Genomic DNA, 22,903 nt, shown 5'->3' with positions numbered 1-22,903 from the left:
GGAGGTAAAACAGCTAAAGTTTTAGTTATTGGAACACACTTTGGAGTGTGTTCATAGCCTTTCAACTTCTTGTCACATTTCTGCATTAAAATGCGAATCATAAAATGTTGCTGCACAAATACACTTTGATCTCCGGTGTGGCCAATCATGTGGGAGTATTTCAGGAAGACTGCTTCTATTCATCAGTGGATCCATGTTGACACACAGACAGCATCCGTATTAGGTGAGTTTAGAACCCCGACAATATGCCCTGACATTTTTAATGTGATGGTACATATGTCCTCTTTCCTTTTTGACTATTCCCCCGGCACATAAATTCATTCACTCAGCTGAAAATATCAGAGTGCTAAAAGATGATGGCGATTGAAAAGCCAAAAAGGAGATCGAAAGTGGAAAAAAAAGGGGGGAAGTCATCTTTTGTGTGATCCTAGAATATAAAACCTGATGAGACATATAAAGCTATAAACTGTGATGAGACCCCAGGAGATGGCAGATTAAAATGTGCAAGGGCGATTTCCACCAATAAAGGTGGAGACAGAGGCTGCTGCACCGCTGTGCTATGCTCCACCAGGCAAAGAGAATGTTCTGAATAGATTTCAGCAACCTTCATAAAGCCAGGACTAAAGCCACTTGCACAAAAGGGAATAGAAACCAAGCCAATCAATGAATGCCCCCCACCAATGACTAGCATTGACGGGAGAAATGCTTTCAGACCTGGTGTACGTCTAAAACTTGCTGGGTTCCTATGTCCTGTGGCATTGAGCAGGGAAGTCAGGGACAACTCTCTGCATGTTCACGGCTCCTTTCTTTGGGTGTGTGTGCGCATGTGTTCAGGTGCATTTGTGTGTGTGCATGTGTGTGTTGAAAAGCTCACTATTGAATGAGTACATTCAACAGAGCACAGTGCTCTTTAAATGCCAATGAAAATAAAGAGAGGGAAATTGTAGGCACTCTGAAGCAACAGGGGAAAAAACCAACAGAGCGAGACAGAGAAAGCAAAACCTTAGAGCGCCAAGTGAGACTTCATAAGGTTTAGCAGCTCTCCACTCAAATATATGGTGGTTGTAAATTCTCTACTTAATGTTCTTTGGGCTCCACTTTTTATGGGTAGCGACAATGACAGTGAGTGACTTCCTTGAGAAAAAAAAAAGCCTGTGTTAATCAACACAGCAAATTTTAGCGAGACTGTCTGGATCAACTCCAAGCTTTACTCTTTCAAACACTCCCATTCCAGTAATGAAAGTCGACATTACGCTCTGCTGCACTATACAAGACGTTCAAGGGGATGTAAGATGTTATGTTTCCACTGAATTTTGGAAAGGCTAAATCAAAAAGCACAACGCAGACACCCAATTGCATACCGCATTGTTGAAAAGGACACATTTGAAGACATAAATTCTTGGTAGGTTTCTGCTTTGGTACAATTCTGTCTTGATTCTGATTCTGTCTTGATACTAACACATTTATCTATATGGGTACAACACACCGGAATCAGATGTAGCAAGGTCTAACAAGAGCGCTGCACCAAGCCACAAAGGTTTAACAGCTCAGGACTTCCAAACTCCAACTTACCACCCGTTCTGTGCATTTTACAGTGTTTTGTGGAGCTCTAGGCGTTATGCAGGCTGTATGTGTAATGACATTGTTGTAGAGTTGTCTGTCTTTAGGAGTGATGTGAATCACTCACTCCTAAATCGTTTGCGGATGTGTGTTACCATAGAGCAACTATCAAGGATATGGATAAGAAGGCACAGCCTTGTGTATACTGTTCCTGGGAACTCATCTCTCACTCTGGTTTGGCGATTATTCATGTTTTTACATCCCCTACTTTGTAACTGGTCCAGCATAGATAAAGTGTGCACAGTCATTCACTGTGGCATCGAGGTGTTTCAACAATCATGTACATGCTCAAACAATACACTGTCTAAGGATTACTCACTGTTTTCTTTGGAGTGTCAGTTTGTTTTTTCTATTTTGTCCATATAGCCATGAATCCATAATAACCAAGCTCTGTGATGTCAGCCTTTTCTCTCCATGTTTCTGGTTGTTCACAGTCGTTCTCGATGGCCCATCAAGTTGTCACGGCCTTCCATGCTTTTACAGCATTCCTTTCTTTATGTCCCGAAGGCTTTTCTTCATCAATGCACACTGCGCTGTAAAATGGGCCCATGAATAGACCAAAAGCTTTGAGGTGCACTCAAGGCCTAGTACCTTGTGTTGATATTGGAGGAGTCCTGCCTTCTCTCAGAGTGTGATGCAGCTTCGAGCTTGGCCTCCCTTTTGGAGAAACGGTAGGAGGTCGCAGTCTTTCAATGTCTGCCTTGGTTTTTGTATAACTATCTGAAAACAAAGGGACTTGTGCTGCAAAAACATGTTTGAGAGTGAAGAAAGAGAAGAAGAAGAAGAAGAAGAAGAAGAAGAAGAAGAAGAAGAAGAAGAAGAAGAAGAAGTTTGGACATCGCAGCCTTGGTTTCACATTCAACAGAGGAGTGATCATCAAGGGTGGGGGGTGGTGGAGGGGAGAGTGACTGCTAACAGACATGATAAATGTCTTTAATAACTTCTGGCTGCTTAGTTTGCGTCCTCCAGGATTTGTTGTTATTAAGATCTAGGTCTTATTATGATGACCACCTCTTTCATCGTCTCCCACATCATGCTGGGCGTCAGTCCAGACAGTCAAAATAAACACAAAGTCAAAAGCCCCCCTGTACTTCTGCTGATGTGGCACTTGTTGATGGTGCCAGCATGTCTCACTCCTGACCAGGGAATATGTGGCTTAAACAGTATACGGCGAGAGGAAAAAAACATTATCCTGTTTAGTGATCACCTGTTGAATCAGTTGCAATTTCCAGCCCAAAACCCTGAAGCCATAGATGTTACATTACTACACTGCAGAGTACATGTTTATGTAAGTGGTGAATGTTGGCTTTAATGATAAGCATCTCCATTACCAAAAAGACTAGAGGGGAGGAGGGAGAGGAGGGAGAGAGAGGAGCTCATTACATATGGGATTACATGTGGGACTGTGGGAGTCATAAGGAGTCGCTCTCATCACCACTGAAAAAAAAAGAATGGGAATATTTTATTGTACTTCCATTTCTTTTGCGAATAACAATCACATACACTCTCTCCTTTAGTATGTCTAAGTAGCCTAAAGCTCTATCACCAGCATGCATTTGGTGGGGGCCCATGTTTTATTAATTTGCAGATGAGCTCAGCTATTGATGGCGCTGGCTGCCCATGGGTTCAATTAGGATAATACAGGGAGAGGGGCAGATTATGGGCGGCTATTTAAGTGAGGGTATATCTCTTCCTGACAGTTATAGTCCAAATGCAACAAATTGCACCTCGGTGGCTCTGAGAGGCGCCATATGAGTCCTCTCCTGATGAAACATGCCAGTGTGGCAGGTCAGCCGTGTGAAGACGACACCAGGCTGTGTGAGCCATGTAGCCTGTCCTCTTTGAGCTAACAACACAGTCCTGAGTGCAGCCTATTCCCATTCAGTTAATAGGGGCCATTTAGAAAACAGCGGTCTATATGATGGTGCGCTGAGTGCATGCTCTACCCAGCCAACCCTTAAGAGTCCCACTCAGCACGACTCTCTCTAAACTATTGCACTTCTGCTCCCTGGCACTCTCTAGATTGAAAGCCTATGAGTCTTGACAGTTGAACAGGGCAAAACTGAACCAAGTAAACATCAAGTAATACAAATACAAGATCGTGTAGTTGAATATTCCCAGCTTTAGCAGGGCCATCTCACAAGGCACCATAAAAGGAGGAATGGTTGTGGGCGGTGGGACAAGAAACTGCTCACAGCCTTTCTTCTGGGGTGAACTTTTATTGTGATTGATTGGGGCCTTGACTGTAGCTTCGCTGTGCAGTGAAAACAGTCTACTGTACATTGTCTCTGGAGCACATTGTGTGAAATTGAATAGGGAGGCCATAAAGTGGAACCGGAGACACTGACCGAAGCACACAGAGCCCGTCGGTTATCTTAGCACTCTGGCCAGTCGGTTCATAGCATTAGCACTGCAGACAGACAGACTGAACTCTATAGAGAGTGGCTGGACTGTTTGCTTTCTTTAGCTTAGGGAAATGATTGTTTCTCACTTGCTTTAGGGCAGCATGTTAAGGCTACAGTTAGTGAGATAACCCAGTCACCCTGAATGCAGGAGCAGGGAAGGCTGGTCCATAGGGGATAAGGAGGATGACCCTCCCCAAATGTTTGACCCTTTTCCATAAAAGTAGGTTGTTTAGTCCTGAGTACTGTAGCCTTGGTAGCCATACATTTTTTAACCTTACTGTTTTACACAATTTCCTGAGCTCGATCCTGTATTTCACCAAGACCTGTTCTCCTCAACTGTTTGAGTCACTAGTCTCCACTGCCACCCGTAGCTGGACAGCATCTTTCAGAGGCAAAGAGATACTGTACTTTCTTAGATACAGTGCTGTAGGGGACACAGCATCACATCTTTTCATAGAGTCCAGCATTTCTAACAGTGCCCCTGCATGGAAATCTACAACAAATCAAGTACTTGTTTAATCACTCAACATGGCTCTGGCAGTAATGGTATAGCTGATTATCCAGGGAATGAGAGAATGGAAGAAGACTTGCATACATGGAGTCAAACATACCTATATCACCTGAAATTGCCATCCATTTCAAATCTTGACCTGTGAGGTACTTTATCATTCTGACCCACTAACCCTGCCCTCTCCTTGTTTGCTTGCCATGGCTTTCCCTATTCCCCGCTCCAGCCATGCCAGGGCAATAGGGCACCGCTAATGTGCTTGGTGGGTCATTAATTCTTGGGATGGGCATGGGGGCACCAGAGCAGGCAGGCTTTGTTGTTTGATATTGGGTGAAATGGGGGTGGGGGTGCAAAGCAGATGTTTGTGTTGGCTGGCAAGGGAAAGCAGTACAGTTAATGCCAACCCAATCACCATCTCATGCCAGGCAACAGCTGCCCAAACACATTTCAGCCAAAGTCTGGCAAAGAGAGACAGGGTGACCAGATCAACTTTATCTCACCATTGCTTTCTGTTCTCACATTCCTTTAACCCTGACATAACTACAATTTTTCAATATAGGCCATGGGCCTGAAGAGTAGGGGTGCTGCTCTGTGTCCACTTTGGCTGAAAAAGCCAAAGTGGACACAGAGCAGCACCCCTAATCTTCCGAAGCTGATGTAACATGGCCAATTATGTTTGCGAGTCTGGAAACTGAACTAGACACTGATAAATGTAAAACATAGTTTGTCTACTACATCATGGTAGTATTGTTGTGTGTAGCTGGTTTTCACTGTGCTTTTGTCTTTGAAGAGAGATGGGAATCTTAGCAGAGAGGACACAAAGAAAAGGAGCCATAGACTAACCCAGATTTTTCGCTGGCCATGGTAAAAATATAACAATGTATGCGCATACATAGACCCCAGAACAAGGACAGTTCATTTAACTCTCTCCTGCCTCTCTACTCAACTGATATGAGCCATTCATCACCGCCCTCCTTCATATCTGTGCGCTGCATGGAAAGGACAGTGTGCGGTGCGTGTGTGTGTGTGTGTGTGTGTGTGTGTGTGTGTGTTTGTGTGAAAACAGATTAACGATAAATATCTTCAATGTAGTCTGCACTTCTTGATCCTGTTGTATAGTTCCCTAGCATTCATGAGATCCAGATTGGGATCTATGGAATACAGTATGCGTCCAGCTAAGTCTCAGAGTGTGCTGCCATCTACTGCTCTTTTCATGAACATCTGTGCTCAGAACATCTGCTGTTCCTTAAATATTGTGAATGCTTTAAGATATTGTGCTTGATGGGAGCTTGGTGCTTGATGCTGTGGTGATGGGAGCAACCATCAGCATGTTTTACTGTGTCCTGTGTGAATTAAAATACTTATTACGTTGTGCTGCTCATCATCCCTTCACCCCCTGAAAGACATGCAGCCTAATGGCGTTGGCTCAAATTCCCAGATTCTTCCTTGGTATGTAATTCCCTCATGACTGTGGCGGTGTGACCAGACATTCCACAGTATAAACTTAGTCTTGTCAGGCCTGGTTGTCTGAAGATAGACTTGAGAGAATATACTGTATATTGTTTCTGTCTGTTGAGGGAGAGTGCTTTTCCTGATCCAGGCTCAATATAGCTATTTTATCATTTATATGAGGTTGAATCCTTATCGTTTTCATTACCTTACATGATTTGTTCACCCCAAAATGAAAATTCAATCATTATCTACTCACCCCCATGTTAGTTGAAACCCCATTGATGCAAATGGTATTATTAACAGCGTTAGCCCCCGTAGTTCCATCAAAGCCTTCTCCCAAACTATTAAAGTTAACGGGGCCATCTTTTTACAGCTCCAAAAAGCATAAATTGTCCATCAAATTTCTCCAAACAGCTTAATCCAAGAGTTTTGTAGCTAAATGATTACACAGTGGGTCCAAAAGTTATTATGCAAGTTACATATTTACCTCATTATTGTCACTGACAATGCTTTGTTCTAGTCGTGTATGCATCCAACATGTTAGTAGTTATAGCCTACTTTGTTGGAGCTGTAAAAAGATGGCCTTGTTAACTACAATAGTTTGGTAGAAGGCTGAGATGAAGCTATAGGGGTTAACTCGCTGTGTGTTTGGTGATCCTACAAACTTTAATGGAGTTTCATCTGACATGGGGGTGAGAATTTTGGAGAATTTTGTGGTGAACTATTCCTTTAATATGCATTTAATAGATTTTCTTGAATAAAGATTTGGATGCCTATCAGTGGTAATTGAATCAGCTACTTGCAAATATTTATCCAAGCTGCTGCTGGTTGCACGCCATTGTCACCAGCCTAATTAGGCTGCTTACGCTTAAATATAGAGGCCTGTGCCTAAATGGAATGTAATATTTGCATACTAGTTCCAAAGGCCTGCTCAAAACAGGCATAATTTAAGAGATGATCTTAACAAAAGACTTACTTTCCAGGCACTAATTCCCCTCTCTAAATGTTGTTACTGTAGGCCTACTGTATGTTTGGTAGCTGAATTTCCTGAGATAATGAGAAGGCTTGCACTCCTGAAAAGAAATAACTATGCTGTCATGGTGCAGAAAGATAACTAATCATGGATTATCATTGGCCCATTCGTCATCCCTAACTTGGTAGATATGGTGTGGGGGGAATCAAAGGAAGCTAGTAATGAGGACCCACAGTAGCAGGCAAGGTATCCGTGGTTACGTGTGGTGCATTAATGTATGTAATCTGTTACTCTGTGTCTGTGACAAGACAAGGACATGTAGTGTGCTAATTAAAGGAACCTTTCACTGCTCCTCCCTCATACAGGTCATATCTCATTAATGATGGTCTCAGTGCATGGGGAGTCATTCATTACTATCCATTTGGAAGAAAAGGGGAGTATGTGGGGATTCCTATATCACAGCCGGTGTAGTGCATACCTAGAATTCAAACCCAATAAGTATGTCCTCACTGAAATAAACATAGTATGTATGGGACCCAGACTCTGAAGAAAATATTAGTCTTCACAAGATCAGGATCCTCATTTTGAGGTCTATTATGTGGCAAAAAAAAAAAAAAAAATGCGCAGTGCAGCCATTTCAGCCTACTCAATTTACCATCACAGTAAAATAGAGAAATATATGCTCACTTGTCAAATGTGTGAGAAAGATTTCAAAACACATATGTTTGAAAACATCAATTTTTATTTTTGAAATGTAGGCGAATTTACAAAAAAAAAAAACTTCAATGGCAGGTAAATGTCATGTACAATCCTAAATACAAAAAAATATATCATCATAAAAATAAAGCACATCTTCAAAACGCTTTGATTTCTGATAACACCAAACACAGTCTGAAAAGATGAATAGCTGAGCTTGTTCCTGGGATAAGGAGTCAGCAATGAAACCAATCCCACTTTAAGAAAAGGAGGAGGAATGCACAGCCTTACGGTCAGTGCTTATACCTGGATGTTCAGTGCACAGGACAGTCATACAGCAACCATCAAATGGTAGTGCACAAGCAGGAAGGTTTGCTTGCAACGAGAGCATTTTAGTGGCTTGAGCCATATTGCAAACAAAGCCTGGGGAATGTATTTTTGTCCCTAAAGGCTGTACCCCCTCTGCTCTACATACAGGACAGAAAAAGTACATTTCCCTACATGCCCATTACCACATCAAAAACCCCTCCATACAAGCAATAAAAAAAAAACACATTTGATTAAGGTTCAATAAAGTCTAAGGAGCCCTGTAACAATGTGAAAGCAAAAAGGTAATCCAAGTGCAAATCCTCCCCGAGACTGATCCATGTACTTAAACACAGTTCAGATTCAGCATAATACAACATCAGACACCCTATCAGGAGACTAAACAAGTCATATTGACCGGCCTAAGAATAGTGTTTGGTTGCATTTCTGCAATTCATGCAGCACTGTTTTCATACAACCAAGTTATGAAAAAAACAAATGGATTCATCATCAACAATCAGTCACTATGAGGCTCTTAGAGCAGCATGTAAACCAGACTGGTCAGAAATCAAGTGGGTCACAAAAAAATGTTTCAAGTCGATCACACAGTTATTATTGCTAAAATGATTATCACTTACTTTTTTTTTTCTAATGATGAACCCCCTCCAGATACCAGACAAGGACCTGGTCTCCATCCACAGATATATAGAGAAAACAGAGCTGTGAGATATCATGAGAACTGGAGGTGGGTGGGGAAGAGCTGAGTGACATGATTCACCATGTGATGCTCTGACATGCTTTAAGGGGCTTCAGTCCTCTGGTGGCCGGCAGAGGGGCGCTCGCTATGGGGTAATCATGTGTCTCTGAGGTGGCCTCGGCTCTGCAGGCTCTGGAAGTGGGCCTCCCTCAGGATGCGGTTGATCTGGTGGTAGGAGATCAGGTTTGTGGGGCCGGCCAGCTCTGAGGAGTCGGCCAAGCTGAGGGGGCTGCAGGGGCCCGGAGCGCTGGGGCCGCCCAGACTGTCCACAGCACACTGACTGCTGCAGCTCCCGACCGCATGCTCTGGACTGCTGATCCCACTGCTCTCACTGTTGGATGACTGGAATATGAGAGATAACATTAGTGCTGAGCTAGCAAGCCATGTTCACTGTCAAGTTAGTTATTGTTTCCTTATAAGAACCTATGTTTACCTGACAGAGTAAAGTGACAGCAATATGTCAATATCCAGGCTGAGATTGAATTTCATGTCCACACAAATGTAGACATGAAATTGAATTGTAAAATTCAAGGACCCAAAACTGGCATGTTTTGGGGTAAGACATAGCAATGGTCAAAATTAGACACCAGAGAGGCCTCATTTTTCACTCATGATTTTGTCAAGTCAAGATATCCTGGTGAAATCATTCATTTTAAAACTGTGGCTATATCTAGGTAAATATTCATCATAGGGTTTTCCTCGGGATGTGGAGGCCCTCTCTCCAAGGACGGAGAGAGGGCCAGAGAACTGGGGCATATTGAAATTTCGGTCCTACAGTTTAATTTTAAAGATCAAGTATTTTCAAGTCCATCCATTTGTTTACAAAAACTTTTGGGGCCTTACTGTATTTTTCCTCAAATCCAGAAACGTTCAAGGATTTTCAGGGCCCATTGGGAACCCTGAATATCTCTAAGTAGCCTAAAATAATAAGACAAATAGTTATCAAGTAATATTTCTGCTTTAGGTAGGACAGGGAACCGTTTGCCCAGTTGCAAGCTGACATGATATTGCTATTAACAAAGCAGTGCTGAGAGAGGCAAGGACAGGTGACCGTCACTGTCAGTAATGCCATTTTTACTTTTCCTCTGAAGCTCATTTGTACCTCAGAGTCCCAGGCATCCCGGCCTGGCTCAGGTGAGAGAGGATGAGCTCTACTCAGCCTTTTGGCTTGGGGCACCAGCTGGCCATTCTCCTCTTCACCACCACTCCGCTGCCGTTTCCTTTTTGACATACAGGAAAAATCATACCCATGAACAGACATTAGAGCCTACACATGAATGTAATCAAGCAAAACGGCTACTGGTCACAGAATACCCCTAACAACCTGTAAGAAAAAATGGATACAGCACTTGGGTTTTGAGTATATCAAAAGTCAACAAGTAGGCAAACACAGGTACTGGTCAGATCTTATCCGTTTATATTTGGTGAATGAATAAAAATAATAACACTAATATAACATGCCAAGACGTAACACTGTTCTCTGGCTGACTCTATGCTCCAACTCCCTGTATGGAGTATCTCAGACAAGCATGAAGCTTAACAATAACGTTATAGCTAAACAAAGACAACTGGGCTGGTCCAACTGGGCCATAGGGTATTTTCAGACAAGATCATAGATAGTGCGAAGATGCCGAAGCCCTCACCTGTTTTCAGTCAACATATGACGACATTAAATGCATCAATCTAGATGAGTAGACTTTGTATTTATCCTAACCAGATAGGAGGCCCGGCTAGTTGACGTTGTCGGCTGCAGTGACAGGCTTGTTTTCTGTCAGTCGTTGGCCTGTTCTCTTGAGTTAGCAAGCTGGCTAGCTGGCTAAATATTCGGCATAGTCAATAAGGTGCTACCGTTAGCCATTTTGGTTAAAAGTCGTCAGATACAAGCTAACTACACAGACATTGTAGCTACTTAGCTAGTGGATGGCAAACAAGAAAGACTGGGCGCTGGGTAGCGAGGTAAAGTCAGTCTCACTACAGATTTAGCTACTAGCTAACGTTAACTCTGGCACCACAGTTAGCTAACAGTTAGCTAAGCTGGCTAGCTAAATGTTGCTCGAGCTGCAGCTGACTACTCAGTGTTACCGATCCCTTTCAAGCACGACAAAGCAGTAAAGTTAGATGATAGATTAGTTGACCACAATACACGTGTGGAAGAAAAAAACACTAAGCTTGTCTGATAGAAGGCTAACCGTCTCAGTGCAACAACCTGAGGGTGAGATTAGCTATCTCTAGTTCAACCTCCTGTGACAACCGACCGCGGCAGTTGTGTTTACATGGTACTGCGGCTGCGCAGCGCGCAGTAACGTTGCCTTTAAATGCTCTTGAAAAAATCCTATTTCCGAGTATAGGTCACATGAATGACCCAACGAAGTGGTAAACTTCAAAACACTTCTTGGTTGCTTAACTTCTAGTGATGTATTTTTGTTTTTATCACAGCATAAGTATGGCTATAGCAAAATGTCGGATATTTAAACATATGTCAATGCTAAAACGTGTTAAGCATAAATGTATGGATGAAACGTATGAAAAAAATAAACCACAGCAATAGGACGGTGTGCAAAATAATGGCAGTAGAACAAACTGAGACAACAGAAATATGTAGGCTATGATGTGAAAATATACTAAAAAATAATAGGCTTACCAGAAATATATGAAATAAATAAAAGTTAGAAAACATTAAAATATATGCATTATATAGAAAATTAGAAGAATATGAGAATATGAAGAAAATAAATAATTCAATCAAGCAATCAATAATTTTATTGTCCCAAATGATACATTTGTTGTGCAGTCAGGATACAGAACATACAATACAATGTGGAAAACAATCCACCATGGAAGGATTCACAGAATCCAAGAGATAAGGAGTTCCACGTCTTGTTACAGACTCTGTGCAAAAAGAAATGCATATGTGCAAAAAGTGCTATGCTGTTATTATTATTATTATGATAAATAGAATAATACTTATATTTAGTGCAAATTGAGGAAGTTGTTCTAATCAATCTTCCTGAGGGCGGGAGGTCAAACTCAACATAGTACGGGACTGCTCAGGACAATCAATAATGCTGTTTGACTTTCCTATTACCCGCTTCTTATAAATATCAATGAGCCAGACCTGCTGCTCCCCAATGACCTTACTCGCTGTACTAACCATCTTGTTTACCCACCTATTTATAGCAAAATGTGCTTCATGTTCACTTTAACAGGTATGCAGAAGGCCATATGTATTATGTACAGCAAATGTCTAGGCGTTCAGACATGCGTAGATGCATGTACTGTTTCCTCCTGATAGTTCTGATGCTAAATACATAGTAGCTCACTTGATTTCTGAAACAAAACAGCCACCAACAAGTTCGTTTTGCTATAGAGTTGGGAGGTTGGCTTTTACGAGGAGCTCTTGAAGGCACCATAAAATACACACTGGCGCGCATGCTCCAATGCAGCGCAAGAAAGAACAGGACTGGTTGCTGCTAATTAATGTAATGATTTATGTATTAAACTATCATCATGTACTCATACTAAATATTGCCACTTGTTGCTTGCAATTACACAAGTTTTATTATTTAGTGGTGAATCAAAGCAACCCCACTCAACAAATTGTCCTATTGCTTGACATAGGCTATATTCATTACCCCAAAAGATGTCGCTGTTTATAACAGATTGAGTACAGTATGTTTACTGCTGATACAATATAACCAAATATAATGCTTACTGCTGTGGTTGAAAATACATAACCACAAATAAAACAAATTTTACATGCAATGGACAACAAGCTGCAGCCCATCGCCCAGTTAGTCGTTAGTAGGATACATGGCAGTATATAGGTAAGAGTGGATCATTTAAAAAAATTCCACCCCAAGATATTGGTAAAAATTTACTATTTTGAATTCATTATAACGTAGCAATGAATTGCTGGTATAAAAACACTGAATCTCTACGATTGATACCTTCCGAACCCGGAAGTTGCAGTCTGTATTGCGCTGTCCAGCCAACCAATAGCGCAGAAAACGCCTCCGCCAATGACTCAAGCGAAGGAAGGAGGTGAGATTAACTGGGATTCACAGCAGCAGCGGTCCCATTATAATAAAGGGAAATAATCGAAATGGGCAGCACCGACTCTAAGCTGAACTTCAGGAAAGCGGTGATACAGCTGACAACCAAAACACAGGTAATTTACATTTCCATGCAACAGAATGAAGGATTGCATAGGGAAACAGTGGCGATGAGCGCACCAGATATACTCAATTGCGAGAGCATCACCGAGGAGATGAGGTAACGCTCAAGATCTGGTGGCAAAAAGCCTGTTCAATGCACATTCTATTGTTTTGCCAAAAAAGGAAACGTGTAATCAGTTAATACGGCAGATTTAGGACGATTTCTGCAACGTGCCCCAAATATGTCAGTCGCGCTGACACATTTGCTTACTGTTGCATTAAATAATGGCCGATTCTGTGATGCGCGTGAGCTGTCATAAACCAAAAGGCTATTTACCTCTGCGTTTAGTGGAAAGATAAACACTAGGGTGGCGTAGCTAAATCAGTGCTGATGACGTAGGTCCCATCAGAAAATGACCACGCTTCCAGATGCGGCAGGTGGACTGTGCTGAGATCAGTGCGCCAGATCATGTTTCCTCATGTTGTTGTCTATAGAGCTTGTGTTTACATTGCCATAAGGTGCTCTTTTTTGCCGAGATGTGCTATAATGCAAGACAAAACATATAGCATTTATTATTGATGATGAAAAGGGCAAAATTATATTTGAGCTGCCTTGCAAAATCACTCAGTATCTCAAATCTGATTCACATAAAACGCCCCATTTGGCCCAGATAAGCAGTATGGGAGATGGGAATTGTAGTGTAAACATTATTTCCTCCAGCCAGTGGAAGCCACAGACGATGCCTTCTGGGACCAGTTCTGGGCAGACACCACCACCACGGTCCAGGATGTTTTTGCACTGGTGCCAGCTGCAGAGATAAGAGCTGTTCGAGAGGAGTCCCCCTCAAATTTAGCAACCCTTTGCTATAAGGTACATGATCCACAAGTCTTGGTATGAAATGTTTATATGTTGATGAAATGTAATCTTGTTTGTACAAGGTTTTCGGGAGATTACTTAGCAGTATCAGGTAAAAAACATCTCATAAGGAGGCATAGTCATGGAATCGTGTTGTTATGAAACTGTGCAGGGTTTTTGTTTTTGTTAGAGCCCTGCAGAGGCTTCTGTCAGCAAGTCAGTGCCTATTGCGCTCACATTTAGGAAAGAAGCAAGTCAACTTCCCCTCCCCTCCCCTCCCTTCCCGTCTCCAGCTCCAAGCTTCCTTTTGAAGCTGCCTATCAGAAACAAAGCAGACATACTGGGGACTTACTGCTCCCTAATGAAATAAAGAGGAGGAGCCAACGAGAGCCCTAGGATTCAGTGGGTTTTGTTACCTATGTTAGACATGGGCTGCAGCATGCTGTTGATTATGTAGACATAACTGAATAAAGTTCAGAAGTCAAATCCTTATTAAAGGTCCAGTGAAATGAGAATCGCATTTCCCCATCTCATTGTATTGTTTAACAAAGGGCAGGTTAATGTAAAGTTACAGAATTAAATCTATTTAGAAATCCAATCTACCTCCTGTGGTAAATGATGTCAAATACCCAGATTTTAATGAAGACTCTGATTGGACAGTATCCATGTCTGTCAGTCAGAGAGCTAACTTGGTTTTTGCCAAACTACATAAAATCAGGAAGCCTCAAATATGTATTGTTGATGAGTGGCCAAGTTCTAGCACTGGATCTTTGTTCCCCAGTGACAAAAACATAAACATCCAGCGGATGGCACAGTTAGAGGGAAGGATTAGGCTCACTCTGTTTTACAAGCTTTGTCTGCGCTGCCCATTTTCGGAAGGAGGGCTTAAGCAACTGGCACCAATAAACACTTATATCTACTGTACAAGTAAGTTGATGTTGAAGAAAGGAGTGGTACCATTGTTTTTAACGGACCAAGAAGTCACAAACTCAGAGGTTTGTTTTGGTGCTAAGCATGTTGACCATGTTGACAGGGTCTTCTCAACCTACTGAGAATTGGCTGGGCATAGAAAAATAGGCTTGCCTGTTGTCCAGCCCCCATGAATCACAGTATTTAGCACGTTTTGAATTTGCATGGCGATTCATAGCGGTCTGGACACAACCCTATCCACCGGCAGTTATTTCAATTCATGGGGGCTGGACACCAAGCAATAAATAGGCAACAAAGCAGTTATAATAACTTAGATTAACCATCAAATACTGATGACACCCCTCGCATTAGAAATCCATAGCAAACTTTCACTGACTGAATGAAAATCATTGCACTGGATCTTTAATGTAGTGTGTGTGTTTGCCTCTATACTTTGTCTGGTTCAGCAACCCTAACCCTCACACACATGTACCTCCTGGCCACATGCCCCTGTCCCTCAGGCAGTGGAGAAGCTGGTGCAGGGGGCAGAGTCTGGCTGTCCCACGGAGAGGGAGAAGCAGGTGGTGTTGAACTGCACCCGCATACTGAGCCGCATCCTGCCCTACATCTTTGAGGACCAGGACTGGAGGGGATTCTTCTGGTCCACTGTGCCGGGCGCTGGACGGGCTGGGGTGAGTGGGCAGAGTAAAGGAAGCCTATGATGGTTAGTTGTTTCAGTCATTTGAAACATAAATTCATGTAAGTATCAAGACCTGTTGATCACTCTTAACACTGCGGATCAGAGCGTGTCACCGCCATTTGCGTGATATTACTGCAAACGCCATGACACAGTTGTTACTAAAACTGTATGATAGAGCAGTCACGAAAATGCATCAATATTCTCATCCTGTGTCCCAGGTGTCTCCTCAGTCCAGTGCTATAATGAATCTGCGGGGGCTGTAAGCCTCTTCTGTTGAGGCAAGGCAAGCCCTTCGCTCATTTTGGTAATTGTTTTCCTCATTCCAGCTGTAGTGTAGAATTTAGAGGAGGTGTCATTTCCATTTCCCTGTAGAGAAAGATGAAAAGGAAACATAGTGCAACAAGGTGATTTCATCTGTTTCTCAAACGTTCCATCGGAGCCATGAACACTCTTGCACAATTTTACCCGTCACAGAACAATGTTCTACATCTAGATCTGATCCCATTCATGTGTGCCTCCCTTTTGTCTCCTTCCCAGACAGATGAGATGGATGATGATGATGGAGCTCGTCCGCTGGCCGAATCGCTGCTCCTGGCTATCGCTGACCTGCTGTTCTGCCCTGACTTCACTGTGCACAGCCACAGGAGAGGCCCTGTGAGTACCGGGTGACCTCTTGCCCTGCATGCCACGTCATCAAAGCTTGTCATTTCATCGCCACCCAGCAGACGTAAATAATCTCTGACGTGTTATGACAGGTAGCTGGAACATAGTTTGACACACTTTCACGTTTCAAGGTTGCGCTAGGTTTGATATATAAAGGTGAAGGAGGTTTTTCCAAGCAGTGTTTCCTTCTTCCTGGTGTAAAACTGCCCAAACTAGCCTGTCACCCAAGTTTGTCTGAAGAGAGATTGTAGAAAGAGATCCCAGAGCGTGATACACCACTGGTCTCACCAGAAAGAGTTCTTTGTCACTCATTAGCAAGAATGGAATGTTGTGTGTCAGACTGCAGTGTTGCTCTTGATGAGGAAAAGCCTCCATATATTAAACATCCTGGATAACATGCAGCATTTGTTTATCATATTACCATTTCCTCTCTAAATCAGTGGTACTCAACCTGGGGTCCAGGGACTACCGGGGTCCTTGAGGGGGTTCCAGGTGGTCCCTAGCAAATTGATGAAGTGTTAAACTTCACCATTATTTAATTTAAAAGAAGTTAACACAATTAGAGAACGTAGAAGAATAACTATTTTGATCATAGTTCCACTGTTATCTTTCTACCTACGATACAGAAAGCTTTGGACAAAATTCTGGACAAAATCATGTCTAACAATAAAAATATTCTCAGATTTGGGTCAGAGAGACAACATTTCATTGAATGGGGGTCCGTGGCCCTAATGTGTACTAAATTAGGGGTTGTTGATATGAAAAAGGTTGAGAATCACTGCTCTAAATCACATCACTGAATACAGGAAGACCAGATACAGATCCTGAGGCCCTTGAGAGAAAGTATAGACATATAGAATATACACATAGAACATATGCAATGTCACTGAGAACATGTTAAATCCAGTACCTAATATATGAGAGAATTTGATTTGTCTCTTCTTGAATAACTCAAGTGGATGTCTTTTGACGCCCCATCCAGGACTCGGTGGAGGACATGCAGTCTATAGACAGCTGTGAGTACATCTGGGAGGCGGGGGTGGGCTTCGCACAGTCCCCCCCTCTCAATTACATCCATGACCTGAATAGGTGAGTCAGGGTGCCGGGTGCCCTTGGTGTGCTTGGTTGGCAATGTCTGTGTTGTTCTTTACTCTCTCATCTTGACTTTTGACTGACATGCTTTTGTTTCTTGCCTCTCTCTGTCTTCCTCTGTGATCCTCATCAGGACTGAGTTGCTGAGATTGTTACTAACCTGCTTCTCTGAGGCGATGTACCTGCCTCCTTCATCAGACAACAATGTTCTCAACCCCTGGGTGACTTTCTTCTGCTCCTCAGAAAATAGGTAAGATAAGTATGCAGATAAGTATGCACAAACACACATACTACACATACTATGTGTTCATCCAGCTGTCAAGCGAATCATTAAGCGAACTTTTGAAATGTGTGTGCAAACTAGGTGGGTTTCTATCAGCTGGATTGAAGCAAAGAAATAGGCTTCCTGAAAGTATAGCTACGTCGGACAACACAAGAGTCTTCATGCTATGACAGTATTTATTTGACAGATGCATTTCCATCACTGTTATGGAAATTAATAAATCATTTCTTAATTGATAAAAGACATTACTGCCTGAAACAGTGTAAAAACATTTTTGCAATATTGATTTATTTTATCCAAATTTGCCATCTCCATTCAACCTCTCTAATCCAGTACATCACAATTCACATAAAAGTACTTGGATGATAAGCCAGCTATAGAGTCACAGGATAAATTCTACACAAAGACACGCACGTGTCCCTAACATGCTCTTCACATCTTATTCCCTAGGCATGCCTTACCTCTGTTCACCTCTCTACTCAATGTGGTGTGTGCCTATGATCCAGTGGGCTACGGCATCCCGTACAACCACCTGCTCTTTTCTGACTACCGGGAGCAGCTGGTGGAGCAGGCTGTGCAGATCCTCATTGTCACGCTGGAGCACGAGGGAGGGCTGGCCCACCGCTCTGCCTCCCCATCCAGCATGGAGGAGCAGGAGGTAAGACATCAGACCCCTATATTTGGATTACCAATAATATAGGGTATGGACGATGTGTTTTAATTTCATTCTCTCTCTGCAGTCTACAGGCCCAGACAACCTGTTTGTGAATTATTTGTCGAGAATTCACAGAGAAGAGGTACTCATTCTCTCATTTTTTCCATAAAGTACATGCAGATCTGCCCTGTAAAGACCCCTTGTCCAAAACCATTCTTGTGTCTCCCCATCCGCAGGACTATGACTTTGTGCTGAAGGGCCTAGCTCGTCTGCTGACCAACCCGCTGACTCAGACCTACCTGCCCAACTCCACCAAGAAGATCCAGTTCCACCAAGAGCTGTTGGTGCTCTTCTGGAAGCTCTGCGACTTCAATAAGGTTGGGGAACACACTTAAAGAGGAATATTTAAAGAGTTTCCTAAAAAATAGCCATGGTTGCTTTATTCAGTGCCATCTCCTTTGTGTTCCCATGGCAGAAGTTCCTGTTTTTTGTCCTGAAGAGTAGTGACGTGCTGGACATTCTGGTGCCTATACTCTTCTACCTGAATGATGCCAGGGCTGACCAGTGTGAGTATTATCTATTATCTATTGCCTTTTTATCGGGAAAACTGCATCCTACAAGCCTTCACTATGCATTGTGCATTCTTCTCCTTCTGACGTGTGTATTTCTTGGCGGCAGCCCGTGTTGGACTCATGCACATTGGTGTGTTCATCTTGCTGTTGCTGAGTGGGGAGAGAAACTTTGGTGTGCGTTTGAACAAGCCGTACTCCATCCACGTGCCTATGGACATCCCGGTGTTTACAGGGACCCATGCCGACCTGCTGATAGTGGTAAAAAAACCCTGCTACATTTGCGCCATCTTGAATACTTATGTTCCTGGTGTTTACCCAGTGAAAAGCAGTTAATGCTTACATAAGGCTCTCTGTTTGTTTTGCAGGTGTTCCACAAGATTATCACCAGCGGGCACCAGCGTCTGCAGCCTCTGTTTGACTGTCTGCTCACCATCGTAGTGAATGGTGACTAGCGTTGGCTCCATCTGTTGGGCAGTGCACATAGATTTTGTTTTCAACACCAAGCGTTTAAAACAGTATTATCAGCCACATAATAGATGGATATCATGTTTTTTTTTAACATTTCCTCTCCTTCCACTTTAGTGTCTCCCTACCTGAAGAGTCTGTCCATGGTGGCAGCTAATAAACTGCTCCACCTGCTGGAGGCGTTCTCCACCAACTGGTTCCTCTTCTCTGCAGCGCAGAACCACCACCTTGTGTTCTTCCTGCTCGAGGCTTTCAATAATATTATCCAGTACCAGTTTGATGGTGAGAGGAAGCTTTCAAATGTTTGGCACATGATTGATTACCTTTATGTGTCTCATGGGTTACATTTCTTGTCCAGACTTTAATGGTGTCATGTTACAGAATTCTGGGCTTGAATGGACTTTCCATGTTTTCCCTGTTGTTCATTGTATTCTTTTAAACGAAAAGAAAAGTTTAGATGGCAAATTTAGATGGACTTTGCGCCTATAAATGTATTCTGCTCTTACCCACCTCCAGGAAACTGCAACCTGGTGTACGCCATCATACGCAAACGTAACGTGTTCCACCAGCTGGCCAACCTGCCGTCTGATCCCGGCTCCATCCAGAAGGCTTTACAGAGGAAGAGGAAGTCGCCCGATGTCATTTCCCGTACCAGCTCCCAGGAGACGGTCTCCATGGAGGGCTCCCACCCTGCTGTGCCCGCAGAGCCTGGTACATTGAAGACCAGTCTGGTCGCTATGCCAGGTACAGGATGCCCTATTTGTGTGCTATTTGGATGTTACTATTTGAATGTTACTTGTTGTTGTTGTTAGGACTATACCGACTTTTTGGGAAATTGGCTTGTTGGTCAACTTACCTTATCTACGTGTTACGATATGAGTACCACTAAAGCCATCTACTCCATCATCAAAATCAATCTCTAGTGTCTCTGGTACATACAGTATCTCTGTCCTGTCCGTATGCTAACATGTTGCACGGAGGAGCTAGCATTGTCTAACATAAGAAGATAGACCTTTTAGTAATCCAGAGTTGTTTTTTCTGCCAACCCTCTTGGTACATGAAGGTTAAGTTGACCTGGATGGGCAAACTTCTCAAAAAGTTGATGTAGTCCTTCAAAAAACAAAAAGTATCTGAACAAAGTGTTAAAGAATTATTGCTTTTGCCTGTATCATGGCTCTTCTAATGGATGCGCGGATCACGGTTTTCTGCAGGCATTGATAAACTGACAGAGAAGTCCCAGGTATCAGAGGATGGAACCATGGTGTCGGTTCCAAAAACAGACGGCTCACACACACTCCACTCAGACCAAAGTGCCATCGCTGGGACCAGTGACACAGAGTCAAATTCAGGCAGAGACAATGAAGTAAGTGTGTGCGTGTGTGTGCACATGATTTGTTTGTATGTAAGCATAATGTATGCACTTAAGCAAATCTACTTTTTTCTACTGTATCAGGATGTTTTCTACACTGAGGCTGAAATGGAGAGAAGACGTTTGTCAAGTGCATCTTCAGCATCCTACTGGGCCCCCACATCAGAATGGGTCAGTAACTTCTGTTGCCTTCAGTCTCTCCTTCAGTTTTTGATAGAAGTTGGAAAAGTTTCATCAAATGAGTATTTGACCAAATCTGACTCTTTCATCGTAGGTTCTCTCCTGGAAGTGTAAACTCCCCCTGCAGACTATCATGCGTTTGCTGCAAGTGCTAGTCCCCCAAGTGGAGAAGATCTGCATCGACAAGTATGTAATCACTTCTGCTCCTTCTGGGTCAGCAGGGACAAGGATCCACTGGCTGCCTTTGATGTGTTACTGGATTCACTGACTCACAACCTTTCTTTAAATATTTCTTAAGTTGTCCTTCTCCTACATATAATTTCCCTCTAGGGGCTTGACAGATGAGTCAGAGATCCTGAAGTTCCTCCAGCATGGCACACTAGTGGGCCTGCTTCCAGTTCCTCACCCCATCCTCATCAGAAAGTATCAGGCCAACGCAGGCACTGCCATGTGGTTCCGCACCTACATGTGGGGTGTGGTCTACTTGCGGTGAGTCAGGCATGAGAGCTGAGCATTATGCAGACTGTAATCTTTGCCTAATGAATGAACACTAAGATCTTGTTTTGTTTTTCTAGCAACGTGGACCCGCCTATCTGGTATGACACTGATGTCCGTCTCTTTGAGATCCAGAGGATGTAGACAGGGAGTTTTTTTTTGACTGAAAATGGGACTGGTTAGCTCCAGGAGTCCTGTTCGCTTCGGTATCTGCTGGTTCCCCAGTAAACCTCACTGTGTTTAAGTTGCCTCGTAATCATCATCATAATGCTTGCCCCTTACACCACCAACTCGGGTCGGAGAGTCATCCAGATGAGTCATCAGATGAAGAGGGGAGATGATTGATGGATCGATAATATTTGTAAACAACTGTGTTTGTACATTTCCTCAGACCTCAAGACCACAGAATGTCTGTCCAAGCACTGAGATGACTGATGTGTTTGCTAATGGTTTTGGCTCTTTTCCAGGGAGTGTAAAAGACAGAGTGTGAAAATATCGTTTCACGTTTTCATCAGCCTTGGTGTTAGAGATATGATGCTGTCTAATAGAAGCCTGTAACATATCTTGGATGGCACATTGTTTCACGTTATTTGTTGTCATGTATTTGCCATGCTTCAAAGTGAACTTGCACTTATCTTCTGTTATATATGGTTGTAGTTTATGTGACAATGTAACTGAACAGAACTTTGGAAACATATTTAATACCAAACTATACAGACTGTATGTTTTTATGTATATGACTAGGTTTTGTCTTAAGTTATGCTCCAGCTGGGTATGCTGTATATACTATGCTTGATGTTGAAAGTTGTATTTTCCTTAAATTATCCTGAAAATATATATTGAAAAGCATTGTGTTGGTCACAGTACCAGGCTGTATGCTTTTAGAGCATGTTTTCAAGGGGAATCCCAATCATTGATGTCAAAGTATTTATTTAAACACTTAAGCCAACACAATTTAGATGTTACAGGCTTGGATTTTCCTTTATTTGAAAGCTCATAAAACTTTAATTTATGGAATTAGTCCAGATTAACAACCCAGTAGTCCATTCTGGTGGAATTCCCTCTTGAAATGTGTGGTTTGACCAGGCCAGGGAGGATACTTTTACATTGTACTTTTAAGACTGCTCCTTTCCTTCTGGACCAGTAGGTGGCACTATGTCCCTATCCATCAATCCGGCTATGGGTTCTGAAGGTTTAACATTTTAGTTGCTCATTTATGCTGCCATTATTAGTTAGTCCAGTTTTTCTAAGTGTAGTCACTGAACAATGATCCTATACAGGAGGGAGCATACAGGGAACATAACTTTTTCGGAAAACCATCTACATAAATGCACAGTTGGATATTAGAGGCCCGATTTTACCAGGAAATTTCCATAAACTCCAACTCTATAGCTCACTGCTAGAGTTCTGGTGGAGAGTCTTTCCCAGCTTTGTTGAGGCCTAGTCGATTTTTAGTTTGTTTCCCTCTAAACCTGGCAGCATAAAAGTGGCACTGCATGTGGTGGTAAATTTACAGCCATTGTCATTTGCCCTCTCCAACAAGAGCATCTCCATCACAGCCCTTGAAGCCCTGCCCACTACACTGATAATATGGTGATGAAGTATGTAGGCGAGTTATTAATTTCCAACCATGTCCTTCCATTACCATAAATGTGTCACCTGTAATATGTTGCTGTTAGATGCAATACAAGGTACATGGTACATAGGAAGTCATAAAATCAGATGAACACATGACCAACTTATGTAACAAAGTATGTGGGAATAAAACAGCTTTGGGAATACTGATCAACAAC

The 22,903-nt window shown here is 42.7% G+C and overlaps 2 protein-coding genes across 3 annotated transcripts; one reads left to right on the top strand and one right to left on the bottom strand.

The window, feature by feature from the left end:
• Positions 1-7,718: 7,718 nt before the first annotated feature.
• Positions 7,719-10,961, bottom strand: LOC139656275 (protein VCF1). Its single transcript, XM_071533797.1, has 3 exons — positions 10,361-10,961; positions 9,820-9,937; positions 7,719-9,059 (listed from the first exon to the last, which is right to left on the bottom strand). The coding sequence occupies exons 1-3, from the start codon at positions 10,375-10,377 to the stop codon at positions 8,814-8,816; spliced, it is 381 nt and encodes a 126-aa protein (XP_071389898.1). The 5' UTR covers positions 10,378-10,961; the 3' UTR covers positions 7,719-8,813.
• Positions 10,962-12,750: 1,789 nt separating this feature from the next.
• Positions 12,751-22,839, top strand: hid1a (HID1 domain containing a). Of its 2 annotated transcripts, XM_071533796.1 has the most exons (20): positions 12,751-12,885; positions 13,593-13,742; positions 15,158-15,328; positions 15,874-15,990; positions 16,492-16,494; positions 16,982-17,088; positions 17,225-17,341; positions 17,825-18,032; positions 18,115-18,171; positions 18,266-18,406; positions 18,505-18,595; positions 18,708-18,859; positions 18,967-19,045; positions 19,184-19,348; positions 19,583-19,810; positions 20,278-20,378; positions 20,538-20,606; positions 20,710-20,801; positions 20,946-21,104; positions 21,191-22,839. In XM_071533796.1, exons 1-20 carry the CDS (start codon positions 12,820-12,822, stop codon positions 21,252-21,254), a joined length of 2,337 nt encoding a protein of 778 aa, XP_071389897.1. In that variant the 5' UTR covers positions 12,751-12,819; the 3' UTR covers positions 21,255-22,839. The 2 variants fall into 2 exon arrangements, with proteins under 2 accessions (XP_071389897.1, XP_071389896.1); XM_071533795.1 differs by lacking the exon at positions 16,492-16,494 and having other exon boundaries at positions 20,278-20,429; positions 20,520-20,606.
• Positions 22,840-22,903: the final 64 nt, after the last annotated feature.

The sequence above is a fragment of the Centroberyx affinis genome, unplaced genomic scaffold, assembly GCF_046629955.1.
Source record: "Centroberyx affinis isolate AG114_WGS23_722 - 3 ecotype Tasmania unplaced genomic scaffold, CSIRO-AGI_Caff_v1 ptg002431l_1, whole genome shotgun sequence".
Lineage (NCBI taxonomy): Eukaryota > Metazoa > Chordata > Actinopteri > Beryciformes > Berycidae > Centroberyx > Centroberyx affinis.
Note: the sequence above shows the minus strand (reverse complement) of the source record. Positions and strands in the feature narration are given on the sequence as shown.